General features: G+C 36.7%; 1 protein-coding gene across 2 annotated transcripts in view; it reads right to left on the reverse strand.

Annotated features, from left to right (window-relative positions):
• Positions 1–18,666, reverse strand: part of Nipbl (NIPBL cohesin loading factor) — a 93,078-nt gene that overhangs the window by 47,326 nt on the left and 27,086 nt on the right. For both annotated transcript variants that reach the window (XM_051150936.1, XM_051150937.1), the window contains exons 10-15: positions 12,263–12,445; positions 7,724–7,921; positions 7,412–7,483; positions 7,241–7,330; positions 5,373–5,476; positions 3,360–3,446 (exon numbers count right to left, since the gene is read on the reverse strand). In XM_051150936.1, the coding sequence (XP_051006893.1) occupies positions 3,360–3,446; positions 5,373–5,476; positions 7,241–7,330; positions 7,412–7,483; positions 7,724–7,921; positions 12,263–12,445 (734 nt within the window). The remainder of the gene's footprint in view (positions 1–3,359; positions 3,447–5,372; positions 5,477–7,240; positions 7,331–7,411; positions 7,484–7,723; positions 7,922–12,262; positions 12,446–18,666) is intronic.

The raw sequence follows: 18,666 nt of genomic DNA on the forward strand, positions 1-18,666 counted from the left end.
CTATAAAACAAATCATTGTTAATAAAATGGGGATAAAATACATTTACAGGCTTACAATATTAATAAAACAAAGATAAATGATTCTCATCGGTAGCAGAAAGAATATAGTTTCTACAGCTTTTTAAAAATATTCTAAAAGAATGTCTGGAACAAAGCACAAATAATGTATCACTTTAGACAAGATTAAAACTATTTTGGTTTTTTTTTTGAGCTGGGTGTGGTGGCACACACATTTAATTCCAGCACTTGGGAGGCAGAGTCAGGTGGGTCTCTGTGAGTTTGAGGCTAGCCTGGTCTACCAGGGGAGTCCAGGACAGCCAAGGCTACACAGAGAAACCCTGTCTTGAAAAATCAAAAACTAAAACCAACCAGACAAAACCCTACTTTTTTTTTTTCGGATAAGCTCGTACTCTGTAGCCTAGGCTAGCCCCAAACTCGCAGCAGCCCACCTGCTTCTGTCCCGAGTGCTAGCATTATAGGCATGCGCCACCTGCCTAACTTATGCAAGATTTTTTTGTTCAATATTTTTGTATTCTGTTTTTGCTGCTGTCTCAGCATTTTCAAACATAATCTACTCTTATTTCTGTATTTCACACTAGGTGATACTCCAATGGCAAAGTCATAGTTACCTTTACCTTTTGTGTGTTTCATCCAGATCTAACATTTTAACATTCTAACATTTAACTGAATATAAATTAATTTTGTGACTTGGGTATAAATATGATTATTAAACTATGTGAGAACACAAGAATAACAAACAAGTGAAGCGCTTTTATGAAAAGTAGTAAAATGTTACTGACTTAATCATTTTAATATCTGTTTTTTTGTTTTGTTTTGTTTTTGTTTTTTGTTTTGTATCTCGTTTGGAAACAAGGTCTCACTATGCATCCCTGGCAGGCCTGAAGCTTACTGACTTTGAACTGTTCCCAAGTGCCCAGCCAGCTATCTGTTTTTAAGCATTATTTTTGAAACAGTTGGAAAAGTAAATATACCCAAAGGAGATGATCTAGCTCTATGGTAGGAATGTGAGCTTGGCTCAGTCTCCAGGACTTCCTCCTCTAACTGAAAGTAGAAAGTGAAAGCTAGGGAAGGCAATGCTTGCCTGTAGTTCCAGGCTGTGGTGAATTAAAACAGGAGGGAATGTGTTTAAGGTTAAGCCTGGGCTACACATCAAGATTCCTGTCCCAAAACACATCAGAATAGAGACATGCAGAGTACTTATGGCCTATCATTTTCTAAAATGGATAACTTAACAATTGACATATCTTCCTTTACACATTAGCAACTTGACATTACAATTAGGATGGGATGCTTTAGGCTTCCTGCTAAACTGTAAATCTTTCTATCACATTCTTTTTAAAATGGAATACAAACTTCATAGTATAGGATAACTTCGGAGCGTCATGTGTATGACTCATGCTCTCTGTCACTGAGCTACACTGCAATCCTAGACCTCTTTTCTCCATGGTATTCATTAAAATTTCTTGGTCACATGTCTAAGGAATTGTAGACTTAACAATGCCACTGCCACCTGAGATTTCTCTAAGCTTGTGTTCTCACTCTTCTCTTCACACACCTTGATTAAAAAACTGGTTAAAGCAGCAGCTCAGGGGATGAGGGTTTATCACACGCAGGTCCAGGTTCAATACCCAATACTAATCAAACATACTTTCTCTTACACGCTATCAAAACACAAAGTAAAACTGTCTCCTTCAAATAGTTAAGAGGGTACTAAATATAGACCAAATGAGGCATCAAATGAGCAAATGCCTGCAATCATATCATTCAGGAAGGGCTAACCAGGGAATGGAGAATTCAAGGCCAACCTGGATTGTATGAAACTCTTGTCTTAAAAAAATAAACAAAAAACAAAAAACAAACCATCAACAACAAAATCAGTCTGTCTAGTTATATTTAATAATCCAGAGACTGCATTATTTTTCTATAATTTTTATTTCATGTAGATCACATAGAAATCCTATAGTCTATAGTAATTTTCACATGAGATAAAGTTTGGTGCATGTATTAAAGATCGACATATATATATATATATATATCATTTGTTTATATAAATGAGAGAAGTACATACACATCAAAAGTGCTAAATAAGTGCTTCTTGGTTACCGGAGAATATGTTAATGTTTTACAAATTTCAACAATAAATACATTGCTTTTGTAATCAGGCCCATTTTAACAACAGAATGTCTCTACATAGCCCAAACTAGCCTGGAACCTGTCACCCTCTTGTCTCAGAGTCTCAACTGATAGTATTATAGTCACACAACATAACACTATCTCCCTAGGCTTTTAAAAATAAAGTTACCTCAAAACTTTCCACAAATCCGTACAGCTATTACAAAAGCCTATTAGTACCTATGTTTGCATTCACTAACGTTAAAATGTGCCTAGATGAGCGCATATGTGGTCTGTTAAGTCTACTACAACACTAGGTCAATCCACAAACTACAGTAATCACACTGCATCTATTTTGATATAATCAAACTTAAATGTAGAAAGTGTTGTAATTGATATTTATTTACTTACAATGCACTACCGCTTTGAGCCCTTTGCAAAGTTATGGCTCGGAGCTTCAGCTATGGAAACTTACATTTGTCTTTATTGTTCTTTCTTGGTGATAACCCTTTTTTGCATGTTTGTGTAGGAGAGAGGCAAGAGCATGTGTGCTTGTGTTTGTGAAGGCCCAAAGGTGATGTCTTCCTTGAGCATTCTCAGTTTCACTTTATGAAGCAAGGCCTCTTGCTGAACCCAAAGCTTGCCAAATCTAGATTGTTTCATTTGTCAGCTTACTAGGAATGGCCATCTCTCCTCTGGAAAGAGAACATTACAGGCAGCCAGTCATGCTTGCCTGGCTTTTCTGATGATCCTGGAGTCTCACTCTGGTACTATCTATGAAAAAACTTTATCATCAGTTTGGCACAGCCTAGAGAGAAGCCTGAGAAGAAAGCCTCAAAGAAGTAACTGTCTTTATCATGCTGGTTAGTAGACATGCCAGTAAGGGATGGTCTTGATTATCAGCTGATGTAGGAGGACTCAGCCCACTGTGGGCAGATCATCTCTAGGCAGGTGGTCCTTGGCTGTCAATGAAACTAAGCTGGCTAGGCAAGAGCCAGTGAGCACATCAGAAAGCAGTGCTCTTCGCAGTTCCCACCTGCAGGAGGTTCCTGCTGACTTCCCTCAATGATGATCAACTGTGACCTGAAGTACAAGATGAAATAAACCCTTTCCTTCCCTCTAAGTTAGTTTTGGTCAGAGTATTTTTTTTAATGGAACCAACATAAAGAAAACTGGACATTTAACAATATCAGGTGTAAACTTATTAACACAGGTCTTAAACTTACATGATTTAACAAAGTGGAAAGCTTTGATCCATCCTGAATATTCTTCTCCAATATATTTAAGACTTTCACAGTTTTGTCAGTTGAAAGCTAAAAGGAAATATAAGTTGTTGTATCACTCAATGGTGATGTTTCGAATTACTCAAGGACAATCTAAATATTTTTTTTTTCTTTAGGCCAGGAAAGAGAAAGCAAGTTTCCTCTTTAAAATCTCTATGTAAAGGCAGTCAATTGAACACAGAGTGAACACACATGCATGTGCATGGCTCATAGCTCAACTCATATCATTTTATCTAGGCAAGATTGCATTTGTTCTGATGGCTTTGCCCTTTGGTCTTTGGCAGTGACATTCAGCATACACATGAAAACACGCATACAAATGAAAGATTTTACCTATGATTTAATTATCATAATAGTACCACAAGATATCCTGTAGGTTTAAAAAAAAAAAAAAATCAAGACAGGGGAAAAAAAAATCCAAGAATTTTGAATACCAAGCATTTGTGAGTGATAAAGAAATCCCAGCACTCAGGAGACAGAGGCAGGAGGATCTCTGCATTTGAGGCCAGCCTGCTGAGTTCTAGGACAGCCAGGGCTACACAGAGAAACCCTGTCTAGAAAAACCAAAAGAGTTAGGAATGTGAAGTAACACTGCTCTATACACTGAATAGTATTTCTTTATAGTTTCTAGCATGCTGTTAGCACACAAACTGGCCAGAAAAGCCAAACAAATCAAACAAGTAATTAGCATTGGGTCTAGCTTGATCACTTATGCTGGCTTACAGAAGACTGTTCCTCAGTATACTGCTTTAGATTACCTTGAAACATGAAAACTGAGGCTTAGTGAATTTGCCTTCTGAAAGAGAAATATCAGCTACATGTATTTTCTGAATTTATATAAATAAATGACTAAGATTGGCACTGGTATCTGAAAAAAATATTGCAATGGTCTCACTTCAAAATTAATCAATAGCTCTTTATATATAGCATTATCAATGCAACCTAGAAGTCCATTAATTCCTCCTTTTTGGACTCATTTATTTTTATTTTACATGTATCAGTGTTTTGCTTGTAAAGAGGGCATTGGACTCCATGAACCTGAGTAACAGGGGCTGACTGTCGTGTGGGTGCTACGAACCTGTGCAAGAGCAGTGACTCTTAACTGCCTAGCCGTCTCTCCAGCCCCATGCCTAAAATTTTAAGTTATTTATTTTTAAACAGATAAATTCTTGGCTATCAGGTATTTCTAGCTTTAAAAGTCAATTTCATGGAGCTCTGATTATTTGGAATGTAGATAATATCTGAGCAGCAAAAACCATAATTGGCTTTGAGATCAATACCAGGCTCCACACATGGAAGGAGAGAACTAGCTCCTGCCAGCTGCCCTATGACCTCCAAACTCACGCCACAGAGGGTATGGACTTCCCCTGACCACAGACAAAATAATAAAAGACCAAAGACTCAGAGCAGTGCCTCGGCACTAGAGAATGGTTGGAAGGGAGGAGACTGTATCTGCACACATGGTCAGTAACCTAGAGGGTCAATGGTGGGTGGCAGCTGCATTGGAAGGCCACCTCTTTGATGCTGCTGTTACTGTCTCAAGTTAGTATCACAGCAGAAATAATTTGCTATTCCGTCAGTGGAATGAGACACCATATTAACACAGAGTTCCTGGGAAGGAGGACTGACTGAGCCTACAGCAATGAGACTGTAACTGTTGACAGCAGTTAACCAAGCACTGCCACATTCAATTAGCATGGAAACATTGCCACTTTTACAAACCCAGAGGACTAAAGCAACAACAATGAAAATGTTAGTTATTTCTACACTGAAATGTAAATATCTGACAAAGTGAAGTCACAATCCATGCTCCTATCAATGCATACATTTAGACTCTTAGATGACAATCATGAGTGTTCTTTGTAAAATGTACTTAACTTTATAATTTACCCTGAAATCTTTAATTTCACATGCCATATATTAGGAGAATTTAAAAGTTTTACACTGCTGAAATACCTTGTCCATTATACCCATGGCTTTAATTTTAGCAGATTCACTCCCAAGTTCATTAAGCTGATGCTTTCCTAAGAGCAGTTCCTGAGGAATTTCATCATCATCACCTGAAAAATCAAGCCAATCAAAAGTAGTTATGTTAAAGAAATAGCCAAGACTGCTGTTAATAAGCTTTTAAAATAAAAGTTGTTCACGTATATAAAAACCCTAAGCAGTTTGAGAGAGCTCCGTAAACTTCTTATAAGCCACAACCAAAAGAGAACAACAGGGTAAAACTAGAGTTCGGAAAAAGGGAAGGCAGGTAGTTACTCTGTCTTTACTGCTGTAGACGCAGTGTTGACACTTGTCACTCACGCTCTCCGCCTCAGGGGCTGACCTGGATGAACTAAATCAACACTATCCCATGCCCTCTGGCTTCTGTGTGAGCTCAACCAGGAAGGTGGCCTGTCAGAAGGCCAGTGGGAGTGTGAGGTCACGCTAGCTATAGCCTCACTCCTTCCTTTAAGGCTTCCTCCACTGTGCTCATTTAAAAACTACTGTTTCTCTCAAGGTAGCATATAAATTTTTCCTATTGAGTAAGTTTTGGAGAATTCTTTTCATTTAATCCTTTTGGGTAAAAGGGCAACAAACAGCTCTATGGCTGTTACCCTTAGGTTCTGGCACTACCTTGCCCAATATTTTTAATTACTTTTAAAAATAAATAATACTTTCTTTGGTAAATAATTCTTCTCTACAATATCCTAATTTGAGAGTTCCTGTCTTTGTGATTCTAAATCATATAGAAGATAATTTCTTAGCATAAAATTAAAAAGGTTTGAAAAGATGAAACAGATATTCTAAATAATCAGAATTATACATAGATTACACGTCTTAAAAATTGCTTTAAAAATAGTCAACATACTTTTTGAAGGTAACCTATCAAAAATATTATAATCTGTACAACTTTCACATACACATCAGTGATGATGGCATATGACACCTTAGAGTAGGCCAAGCAATATTTTCTTTTTCTTTTCTTCTTTTCAATATTTTCTTTTTCTTTTCTTCTTTTTTTTTCTTTTTCTTTTTTGGTTTTTTGAGAGAAATTTCTCTGTGTAACAGAGCCCTGGCTGTCCTGGGCCTTTCTGTAGACAGGTTGGCCTTGAACTCAGAGATCCGCCTGCCTTGGCCTCCTGAGATTAAAGGTGTGTGCCACCACGCCTGGCTTGTTTTTGTTGTTGTTTTGGTTTTTGAAGACAGGGTTTCTCTGGGTAGCCTTAGAAGTCTTCGACGTGCTCTGTAGACCAGGCTAGTCTCCACCTAAGATACCTGCCTGCCTCTGCCTCTGAAGTGCTGGGATTAAAGGCATGTGCCATCATGCCCAGCTTAATAGAATATTCTAATCAGTGTTCTTACCATACACTGTTACATTTACAGATGTTATTTTTACATCTTATCAAACTATTATAAATATAACATTAACTATAGTATATTTTAGCTGGTGTTCTACTTTCTTTTATAGATTGGATTCTTTGTTCTTTATACAAGAGGCTCAGGCGTGTGTATTTTTGTACCTAATATCCTTACATAGTTCACCACTATAATGAATGAATTATAAAGTGATTCCTATGTCTACAAGTTTCTCACTATCTGAAGATATGCAAGAATTACACGTAGAAATACTTCCTGACTCTGTTCTGCTGTTCTCAGGACTTAAGATAATTTAAGACCAATTTGGAGGCTAGTTTTATAGTAGTTTTAGTTCAATAACATGAACTCATTAGATTTCAAATTTCTTAATAGGTCATGACTGTATTTTCTAGAGTAACTTAAAAAAAAAAAAAACTAGACACAAGACAAAGGGATAAATAAAACCTGTAAATTCATTTTACCAAATGCAGTAAAATCCATATCTTCTAAATTATCCAAAATATTCTCTATTGAAGCTGTAAATCTCTTAAAAGTTGAAGAATCCATCATTTCTGCAAGAGAGAAAAGAATTTAGATCACATTCGAAGTAGGTAAGTAAAGCTGAAGACTATAAAAGTTAAACTGAATGTTACCTTCTGGTGTTAGTTTTGGCTCATAAGCTTTCCTTTTCTTTTGTTTTTCTTTTTTCTTCATTTTTCTAGCAACTAAAATAAACAAAAAGAGACACTGAAACTCAAGAATGATAACAAAATATTTCCACTTGTATTCCTAGTTTCTGAACACTAAATGCTTAAACAACGGTGACTGTAAATCTAAGCATATACTTTTATTTTAACTAAAAGTTAGATGTAGTTAATTATCTTTTAACATGATAAAAATGTTCTTTAAAGTTAGAACCCAACATTGAAATCAGTTTTAGAAATCCACTGGATCTGATGAATTACCCTCACTAAGGCTGGGAGGAGGAGAGTAATCTTCCATATCAGAATCTGACGGACTTCGGTTTCGGTAACGACCACCACCCGAACTCCTCCTTCCTTCATGTGAGTGGCCACTTCTCCTATGATCCCCAGAGCTTCTTCTGTCACGCTCTTCGTATTCCCAAGCTTTATCGTCATCTTTTTTATGCCGTTTCCTAGAGGCTAGAAGCAAATCCCCATGACAAATAATTTACCTCACTTTAAAAGACTGTAAAACTTGTACTTTACAATGAACTACACCTTCATTCGGTTGGTCTACGAAAGCCTGAGCCATTCATCTATCCAGAAGATTAAATTATGGTATAGAGAGAATACCATAAATTTTAGCATTATTTAATCTAAAACTAAAGATCTTTACATGAAGTCAGCTTGCTAATAAACCGACACGAAGGTTCTGAGCATTAAAACACAGTGTACATTTCAGTGAAAGGTTTCAGCACAGCAGGAAGAAGTATATGTAAAATTCAGATTAAGACTTATAAAACAACCTTTATTTAGAATTTGGTTTAAAAACAACCACCATTTATATTTTTTTGTGGGGAGAAGGGTTTGGGGGGAAATAGTCAACTTTTGAGATAGTGTTACAGAATATACGTAACCAAATTTTCCACCAATTAACAGCTAAGTTATACTTAGAACTTAGCAATAAATTCCAGACTTTGATGACCTAACATCACAAACCTACAGAGATAGTATATATCAGAACTGCAAACACTAACACACTGAGATAATTCTCTGACAATTGGCGTGCTAAACTCAAAGAAAGTTTCTAAGCTTACGCATGCTCCAAAAGCATGTTTATATATGTTACCTTCAAACTTCTCTCCATCTTTCCAAAGTTTATATGCATTCTGCTAAGATCATCAATACTGACAGGTGCCTCTGTGGCAAACAATTTCATCTGACATATCAACTGATGTATGAAGTTGAAAATAATTCTGAGCTCTAAGAAACAATTACAGTTCAGTAAGAAGAATGACAGTGAAAGCTAGAGGGCAGTGCAAGCAGAAAATACACACTACACTTGTCTTTGGTGTAGGCACCACCAGTTAAAAACAAGATAGGACTGGTGTGTGTCCTACCTTGAGATTATTACAACAGTATTTAAAAGTATTTATTTACTTATTGTCATTTTGTATGTGTATATACATGTATATGTGTAGCTCAGAGGGCAGCTCTCTCATACCACCTTTATGTGGGTTTTGAAGTTGAATGCAGGTTGTCAGGCTTGTGCGACAAGAGCCTTTTCACTGGTGAATCATCTGGCTGGTCCATATACCAGTTACTATAGTGACAAGCTGCTGCTGACAAAGATAAACTCTCTAGTCTGGTTCTTTTTTTTTAACCCTTTCCATTCTGACTGGCTTCTCTGAATTTCTTACTATGATCAATACGTAAATATCAAGACAAACCTCTTGAACCCACTATGTGGCTTAGATTTAATGATGTCAATCTGGCTCACACACCCTACTTATATTTGTGTCGATGTCACTGTGTGTGTCTAAATCCTGGCAATCTTACCCTATATGCTGTCATAATTATTCCTACCCATGCTCTGGTTTGTTCCCTGGTACTGAACGCCAATATGGACAGAACAGGGTAACCTGCTCTTAACTTCTTTGGGGCAAGTTTAGTCACAAGAAGAGTTGTTATTGAAATCAACTGCATATGAGTGAATATATTCAATTAAATTCATAATTAGGCATGAATTTTGTTTGACTATCAAGTATGTGAGGAGAGGCAGGACCTCCTCCTCATGTTTATAGTTAGGGTATGCTCAAGAACACTGCTTAAACAACTTGTTCCATTTATTGGAGAGAAAGGGGGAAAGAGATTCTCTGAGATGGGTCATATGTTTATATAATATTCACAAAACATTCTGCAACATGTCAACAGCTACGGAATTGCCTACTAAATAAGGATCTTGTCAACTGACAAACTTGCTCAGAAAGAAGCATGCTGTAATGTCAAATGTAAGACCTTGTACTTTTGAACCAAAACTACAATCTACTTTACTCTTTTTATATTTTAATTAATTAAAAATCTATATTCATCCTTCTATCACTAAAAGCTTGATAAATCTTGTGGTTATTAGACATTTTACAATATGCTGCACTCATCATGCTTTATAAGCCTTAGAGCACTTTAAGTCCCATTCGTCAAACTTCCGGCAGTTTGGACGAAAACAGAGTGAAATAACCCCACAATATTTATAACACATTATGTGTTCCACGAGGTTAGCAGAATCCCAATTTGTTGGCTAGCTTGTAATTTCTCTATTTCTCTAATTGCTCTAGAAAATCCAGAGAAGAATAGGAGAAAAAAATGAGATACATAAAATATGAATTCAGTGTTCTCTAACTCCTCTTTCTGAATTTCAGTGCCCCATGTACCCCCATCTCCTCTGTCTTCTCTCTACCTTTTCTGGGTACTAATGACCTTATATTTGTACTTAAGTTCACATCTGTTAAGTTTGACTTTCAAAGCTATCTTTTGGCTTATTTATTATAATAAAACTATTTCCTTAAGCCTTGCATTTTAGTAAACCAATTGGATTAAACTGTTCACATGATACTTTTTAAATTTTGTACTATAGTACAATATTTTTTGTTACTGTTATAGCAAAATGCCCACTTAGTTCTTTGTCAACTACCAAACATCTCTCAATACTCCAATCAGTAGACCCTTGTGTTTTCTACTTAGCTAGATTGAAATAAACCAAGTAAAACATTAAACTACTTGGATATCTTTTTAAAATAATCTACAGAAAATTTCTTTTTTCCTAGCAGAAGTTGAAGCTTAAATTCTTAAACAATATTAATATCAGCTTTCAATATACTTGGGCACAGCTATAATGGCATCCATGGTTTTAGAATGATGCTTTACACTTCCATAAAATGAGACAATATCTCTCAAAACAAAAAGGAACAAAAAAGGAATTGTGTCTACATTGACGACAAATATGTGGCTCAATTCTTCTCTATTTTACAGTCCGTGGACATTTCTGATTATGTTATCCTTTCATTATTCAGTAATTTCAACAATCCTCACCAACTTAGCATTGCAGGAAGCCACGCTCAAGCAACTAGAAATGAAGTGAAATTTATAATGAAGCTGCAAGGAAGGAATTTAGAAATGGTGAAAGAATAGGAGGGAAGGAGAAGGAGTAGACAGACATGCAAATAAAAGAGATTGAGTTTTGGTCCCAACACGCTTCCTTTCTCTTCTTACTTCCCAGAGCTAACCATGTCCTTATATCACCAAAATGTTTGATAATAATAAAAAAAAACTTTAGGCATTTTAATATACTTGTTAATACATCTCATGATAACACAAATTTTAACAATCACACAATAATGTCAGATTATCTTTGTTGTATATTTCAATTTTAAAACTTAAAATTTGTTCAGTATCAAAGTCTACTGCTCTAGCTGAAGAGCTCACAATTTTAAAAAGATGAGTAAATGAACAGTGATTAAAAACTTTGGAGGTGAAGCGCTTCCATCGGCAATATACACTTAAAAATGGCAGCATGCATCTGTCCTTCCTGCCCTTGCTTGTCACACCTCAATCTACAGACACTAGGTGGAAAAGGTAGAACACTGGTGGTCTTCCCACTTCTTTTGGTCATTATGACTAAGTCAGTTGGCACACAAGTGAAGATCTCCCATAGTCTGTTTCCACTGAATGCCGTTTAAGTCAAACAAGGTTGCTGACCCCTCTTGGCTAGGCTCAATTCTCTTGCTCCAGAAGAAGGAAGATAGGGATAAAAGAGAAGAACTTTTTCAGTGGACCAGTAGGAAGACAGGCGAGGTATAGCAAGTCTAGTGCAAAGACAGGTGATCACAGTGTTGTAGAGAGGTAGCTGTGTAGTGAAGAAGCCAGCTCTGGAAAACAGTGAAACAAGGGAGGAATTCCAGGACACAGCTGGGCAAAAAGGAGAAGCCAGGTCCAAACCACACAGATAATTCACAATGTGGCTAAGCCATTCATAATTTAGTGATAGTATGGTTTTAAATATTTCTTTATCTGGCTATCTCCTACGTGTCCTTCCAGACTCAACTCAAGTGTCACCTCTTCCAGTAAGCATTCTCCGAACCCCCACTGACACTGATGCCAATGTGCTCCCAAAGCACCCTGTATTTACTCTTACCACTGTACCACAATTAGTAATTACATATTCCCCCAGTAGACTGAGACTGTGAGATAGGGGATCACATTTTTATTTGTATTTATTCCAATGCCTAGTATATATTAGGAGTCCAGCACAGGTTAAGTACAAGAGACACATAATTGGGTGTTTTCTGTTACTAATTACAGCTCATCTAAATTTTTTCTTGGTGCCAACTGATCTCATCTTTCATACAATTTTAAAGTATAAAGAAAAAACCTTGCTATACTAAGTTATTAAGAATTAAGGTAAATGTGCTCTTGTTAACCCCCAAATTATGTTACACATATTAATCTGCCTTTAATTCCTAAAAACAGTAAAATGATACTTACATTCAAAAGCTTCATCGCCGTCATTATCTTCGTCTGAGCTGATTTCAGCGTACTTTGGCTTTTCATTAACTGTGCTACGCTTGCGCTTGTTCATTTTCACACGTTCACAAAGTGGCATGGTAGATTCAATTTCTGCCAGGAGTTCAGGGGGCAATTCTTTTAACACTGATTGATCTATACTACCTATTAATGAAAGGTAAGAAAGAAATTTAAATCTGAAGATAAAAATTTTAAGCAAATTAGCACTACAAAAACAAATCTTTTTACAATTACAACTAAAATATTAACTCTAAACACAATACATTTACATATGTATATAATTATACAACTACTTTAAAATTTGACTTTATTATTAATAACAAAGATTGTTACAGGCATCTTGTACATGTTAGACAAGCACTGTACCACTAAGTTACACTGTCATCCCTATGTCATGATTTTTTTTAAAAAGTCTAAACTCTTCACTGGGTCTGCAGCACCCCTCCATGGCCTGAGACCAACGTAACTCTTCAGTACACATGATAAGGCAGAGGAAACTTACCACCTCTGATCTTCCTCTATAACTCTGACAGTTGTCTAATGATGGCTGTGTAAGAGCTTATACATCTTTACCTGCCACTGTCTATTTCAGAAGAAAATTAGTGCCTTTAGCATCACAAAAAATTCCCTTGTTAGGACAAAATAATGAACATTTCATTAAATATAACAGAAGACTGTAAAGTAGGACCAATAGACCAGGATATTTTAAAATGCTTACAACTGAAAATAGTAAATAAATTCAAATATATTAATTATGAAATAGTTTCACATTTTTCCATAAAAGAGAAATGACCAAAAAAAAAAAATCTATCAACAAATTACATTAAGAATCATTAACACCTTACCATGTAAACCTAGAAACAAGCATTCATACGGTTTCCATGAAGAAAGTTTGTTAGTATTATTTTGGCAATTTAAAAATAAAGTAGAAGTAATAAACACTATTTTTTCAAGACAGTTTATCCTTCATGACTAATAAAGGTAACAGACGATGTTACCTAACTTTACACACCTATGTAAATCTTGGTGTGGAACACTAGAATTGATTATCTTACATGAAAGATTTTATAAAATGGGATCAAACAGTTCCTTACTGGTTCATAGCAGGAAACAATAGCAGCTTAAAGCCAACATTAACACTACCTTTTGAACATTCAAATAAGTCATGACAGAAAAAGAAATGGGTATCAAGATGTATTTGCAAGTCTCAAGAATCTAGGCCATTACTTAAGTCACAGAATGCAACGCCAATCTTCAGAACTGTTGTTTTGAAGGTTTACTAAGTATCACAAAGGCTCTTGGAGACCTTCAGCCTTCCACTTTGCTCCTAACACAGATGGCAGGGATTCTGTTAATGAAACAGTACTAGTGACTGGTAGGTTAGCATAAGACTTAACTCAGGACTGAAAATCCCAGTGAATGCATAGATATGTAGAGCCCATGAATACAGACTCCTGGTCACCAAAGACTGGCTTCAGAGAAAGAACTGTTTTCATGTATGTTCGAGCATTAATTAGAGAAAAATAAAAATAAAAAACTGGGAGAAAAATTTTATACTTTTGGCATGAAGGTTCATAAATTGAGCCAAACAATAATAAGTAATTGAGCTGTTAGTGGTCATCAGTGTAATAGGAAAAGGACTTGTTCATAATTCAGGTCACTGGGCAAGGTCTTAATTTAAGGGAGTAGAGAGGGACACAGCATCAGTATGTAAAGCTGCCTTAATTCTGCTTAAGAACATAGGTCTTAAATGCTGTCAGCAAGGCTGTCAGGGTAAACTGCAATGCGCTCTTTCTGAAGGCACCTAAGCAACACTCCTGAAAGTACTGGAATTCAGCAATCTATGAATTGCTGCGTCTTCTTTGTAATTTTCTAGTAATTTTCTTTTTAAAAATATTTTTATTTTGTGACTGTGTGAGTGTGTGTGCACAAGCAGGAGTATGCATGCATAGTGCCCCGTGTGGAGGGAGGTCAGAGGACAACTCTGTGGAGTTCATTCCCGCACTATTTGGCTCAGGGCACTTGAACTCAGGTTGCCAGGTTTGATGTCAAGTACCTTTACCTGTGAAGCCACCAGACCAAGTCCTTAGCCAGTAATTTTTAAGTTTTGACTAATAAGCAAGTTGCAAAATTAGTTTGTTTTTAATTTTTCCTGTCTTTCAAGTAACTTTGTAGCTCTGGCTGCCCTGGAGCTTGCATGCTACATATATCAGCCGGTCTCTAATTCACAGAGACCCATCTGCCTCTGCCTCTGCCTCCCAAGTGCTAGGATTAAAGGTGTGTACCACCTCAAATGGCAAGTTTTATGGTTCTGAGATTATTATTGATAACTCAGGCTCTGCTTCCAAGTTCCTTATGGACATATGCCATGCTCACTCAGACTCTGCTGAAAGTATAAAAATACAAAAACAGCAAAGTGTTCAAACTCTAGAAATACCATGGTTGAATATTTAATAAAATGAAAGAGTCACACTATAACTTTACAATGTCCGAAAATAAGGAAATACAAAGAAAGAGTAGATCACATTAAAAGACAATTACAGAGATGGTTGGTATTGAAGCAGCAATTAGTATTTACTTATACTCATTTACAGAAAAGGCTTGTTGGCCCTCTGATCAGTATCATATTATACTTTACTTAAACGAGACAAAGTGATGCCTAGCATGTTGGGGAATTAAGTCACTGTATAATCTACAAAGTTGGGGTCATTATGAAGTCATCTGTTAATTTTTGGGAGGAGTTGCTGGGCACTGAAACTAGCATCTTGAGCATGTCAGGTAGGTGTTCTTGTAAAGTGGCTTACTTAATACAGATACCAAGGAACGAGTTTACTTGTACCAATTTGAAGAGTGCTGCGCTCACAGACCAGCTCTGGGAGAACAGAGCAGAGGAGAGAAGAGAGGTGGACCCACAGTAGGGAGAACTGAACAGGCGGTGAACAGCTGGTTAAGGGAAACCAATGGTGGCTGACAACTAGCTAGAGGAACTAGCTGTTGAAGAGAGGGTGGGGAACGGAGGGAAAACAAATACTCGGAGACTCAGACATATGCGGCACAAGCTGAAGGCCTCAAAGCCCAGGAGAACTTTATTTTCTGTCTCTCTGTCTCTGTCTTGTTTGCTGTCTGACTGATTCCTTGCTCATTGTCACTCATCTTTCTATCTCTCTTCTTGCTTGTTGTTACCCATCTTTCTACTTCTCTTGCTTGCTGTTCCCCACCTATCTCGCTCCTGCTGTTTCCCATCTCACTCTACCTCGTTCTCTCATGTCTGTTACTTCTTGCCAGTCTCCTTGGGCCAACCCCAGTATTTTATATTTCCCTGGGCTAAAGTTGTGGTGTTTACAAGGTTGTCATGGCAACATAGCTTGAGCTAATAAAGAAAAACTTGACTTACTTCCAGTCCCAAACCAACAGGCGTGCTACCCAAGCCTAGGCTAACCACCACAGGGTCCTTTATTGTAAAATACATATAAAGCACGACGTTGCAAGCCCACCTTCTATTGCTCTCAAAGCAGAGTCTAAAGAAATGTTTCTACAGCTAGCAGTATCTAGTCAGGTACTGTTATGTCAAGGTCTTTCTTAACTTTCTTTCAAGCAGTTTCTGTTTGGGTGCTCACAGTCAGAGCAAAAAAACCTATCATTGTCTCAAGCCTTTGGACAGATGTCCTCTTTCAACATTCTCTGTGGGAAAAAGTTTTCCTTGTATGAATTTTCTTAGGGCTGAGAAGTAAAGAGAAAAAGAGAGTTTCAGGAGAAAAAGCAGATTTCTAGACAAAATTACATCTGGACCATAAGTAATATTTAAGGGCAGTGGTGATCAGCTGGAGATCTTTGGAACTTTGTCAAGCAAAGCCTCAATAGTTGTTCTGGATGTCTAGAGATCATGCTGGACAGTCAGAGGTCTCTGGAACTTTGTCAAGCAAAGGCTCTACAACTTATCCTCACGCCTGTGACAAAAGAGTACTATTATAAATGACACAGGCAAAAGAAAAAAAATGTTAGCATTCTACTAGCTTCAATTTTGATGCCTGCATTATAAAGATTTCAATGTGCAGTTGCCAAATTCAACATAGCACTTATTATAACATCCAACTGCTCCTCATAACTGTAAACAGCAGAAAACTGGTTTCTCAGTTTTCAAATATGAATGTATCAAGCTTCAAAAGGTTATTATTCAAAGTTTAGAGCCTGCTATTTTCAGTACTCTAATTTATATAATGTAAATTAAAATGAGAACCTCAAAAAATTAAAACATTATAAGCCAGAGAGTTTTGGTGGGAAAAGTAGCAAAGCCCGTATTTAAAATACAATTTATTTATAATACCATATCAAGTAAATACTTATTATCTTAATATTTGCATAGACTCTTTTTAGCAAGGTTACATTAATTTTTTATTTTTATTTTATTTTATTTTTTATTAATTTATTCATATTACATCTCGATTGTTAGCCCTTTCCCTGTTTCCTCCCATTCTTCCCTCCCTCCCATTTCTCCCCACATTAATTTTTTAGAATAAGGAAATTTAGTATTTTAAGGATCATTTCTTTCCTAAACAGAAGAAGTTTTTATGAGAGTTATTTGCTGGATATACAATGGCTGATATTATCACTTGACAAGATCTATCATCAGCTTTGAGACAAGCCTCTGGAGCACACCAGTGAGGGGTTATTTAATTAGGTTAGGGATGATATATATATATATATATATATATATATATATATATATATATATATATATATATATATATGATTAACTTGATTGAATAAATATAAGGTGGGAAGGCCCATCTGAAAATTCATGGGGGCATTTCCCATGACTTGGGTCCTGGACTACACAAAAAGGAAAAGGCTAGGTGAGCACCCACGCAGTGCTCCCTTCTTCCCGAAGGCTGCAATGTGACTGCTCTAAGTTTGTGCTGTGCTGACTTCTCTGCAGTGATGGACCTGAACTAATTCCCTCTTCCCCCCATACCAGGTCTGGTCAGAGTATTTTATCATAGCAACAGAAGATTAACTAAGATGTTTAATATGCCTATCTCTACATGTCTGGGAACCCTAAACTACACTGTGGGATGACTTGAAATACAAAATAGTTAAGAAGTAAGAACACCTTTAGCAATGCTCATGTCTCTCAGTGCAGTGCTACAACTGAGCCTACAACCTCAGGTACCCTAGAGCAAACACCACACAGGGATCAATCTTCAGCTAAATACATTTATTTAATTTGAATGAAAAAAGTTTCTACTCAACAAATCTCTTTACACTAATAATAACTATTGCATATAATTTGACTTAACCTTTCTACAAATAAAAATCATGGGCACAAGATTTAAAAAATATTCTTCTAAAATCACTTAAGTAGTTACAAACAAGAATAACTTCTGTAACATTCTCCTAACACTTTCTAAAGATATCAATACTAAAATATTTATGTGGGTATTTTTGAAATGTGTATTATAAAACTGCTAAAATAAAACAAACTTCTTCTGTAGTATTATTAACAATTCATGGTATTATTAAAGAAAACACAACAATGCCCTCCAGTTTCAAACTCACTCTCAGAAACAACAGTCTCCACAGAAGTTGCGTTCAAAGCACATTAGCTAGATTAGATTGTTAAGGTCTACCACAAAGGATGGCAAACAACATTTTAATGGTAGAACTCAGCAGTTCAGTGACTACAAAACACAACAGCTAAGTACTTCTAATAAGAACTGCTCTCACCAGGCCAAGTGACACTGATTAAACCACTGCTAGCTGTTACAACTACTACACACACGCTAGAGTTCCACCCAGGAACTGAGTTTTTAGAAGATAAGCCGATGGGAATGGAGGAGACAGTACAATGGGTAAAGCTCCTGCCAAGCAAGTGTGAGGCCATCCTCAGATCCTGATCACCCCTGTAAAAGAGGCAGCGGGTGAGGTGGTTCACCTATCACATCAGCGCTTGAGAGGCAGAGACAGAAGATTCCTGAGGCAGACTGGCTAGCCAAACTAGCACAAATAGGTGAGCAGGTTCCAGGTTCACCGAGGAACCATGCCTCAGTAACTAAACGAGATCCATTACAGAAGACACTTGGCATTAACCTCTGGAGCCCACACCACAGTGCTCACTCAAGTGTTCAGCACACATTATGTAAAGGTGTGACCACATGCACACACCTGCTCACACACACACCAACATATAAACTATACAGGATATTCTTGGAGGCACTAGTCAAGTAATGGAGAACAATATAGTAGTTGAAAGAGAGTAGAGGAAAGGAGAGAAATAATAAATATATTTTACAATCCCCTTTAAAACGGTTTTCTTTTTTAACATTTTTATTTTGTTTTTATGTGTATGTTTTGCTTGCACACATGTA

The sequence above is a fragment of the Acomys russatus genome, chromosome 9, assembly GCF_903995435.1.
Source record: "Acomys russatus chromosome 9, mAcoRus1.1, whole genome shotgun sequence".
Classification (NCBI taxonomy): Eukaryota; Metazoa; Chordata; class Mammalia; order Rodentia; family Muridae; genus Acomys; species Acomys russatus.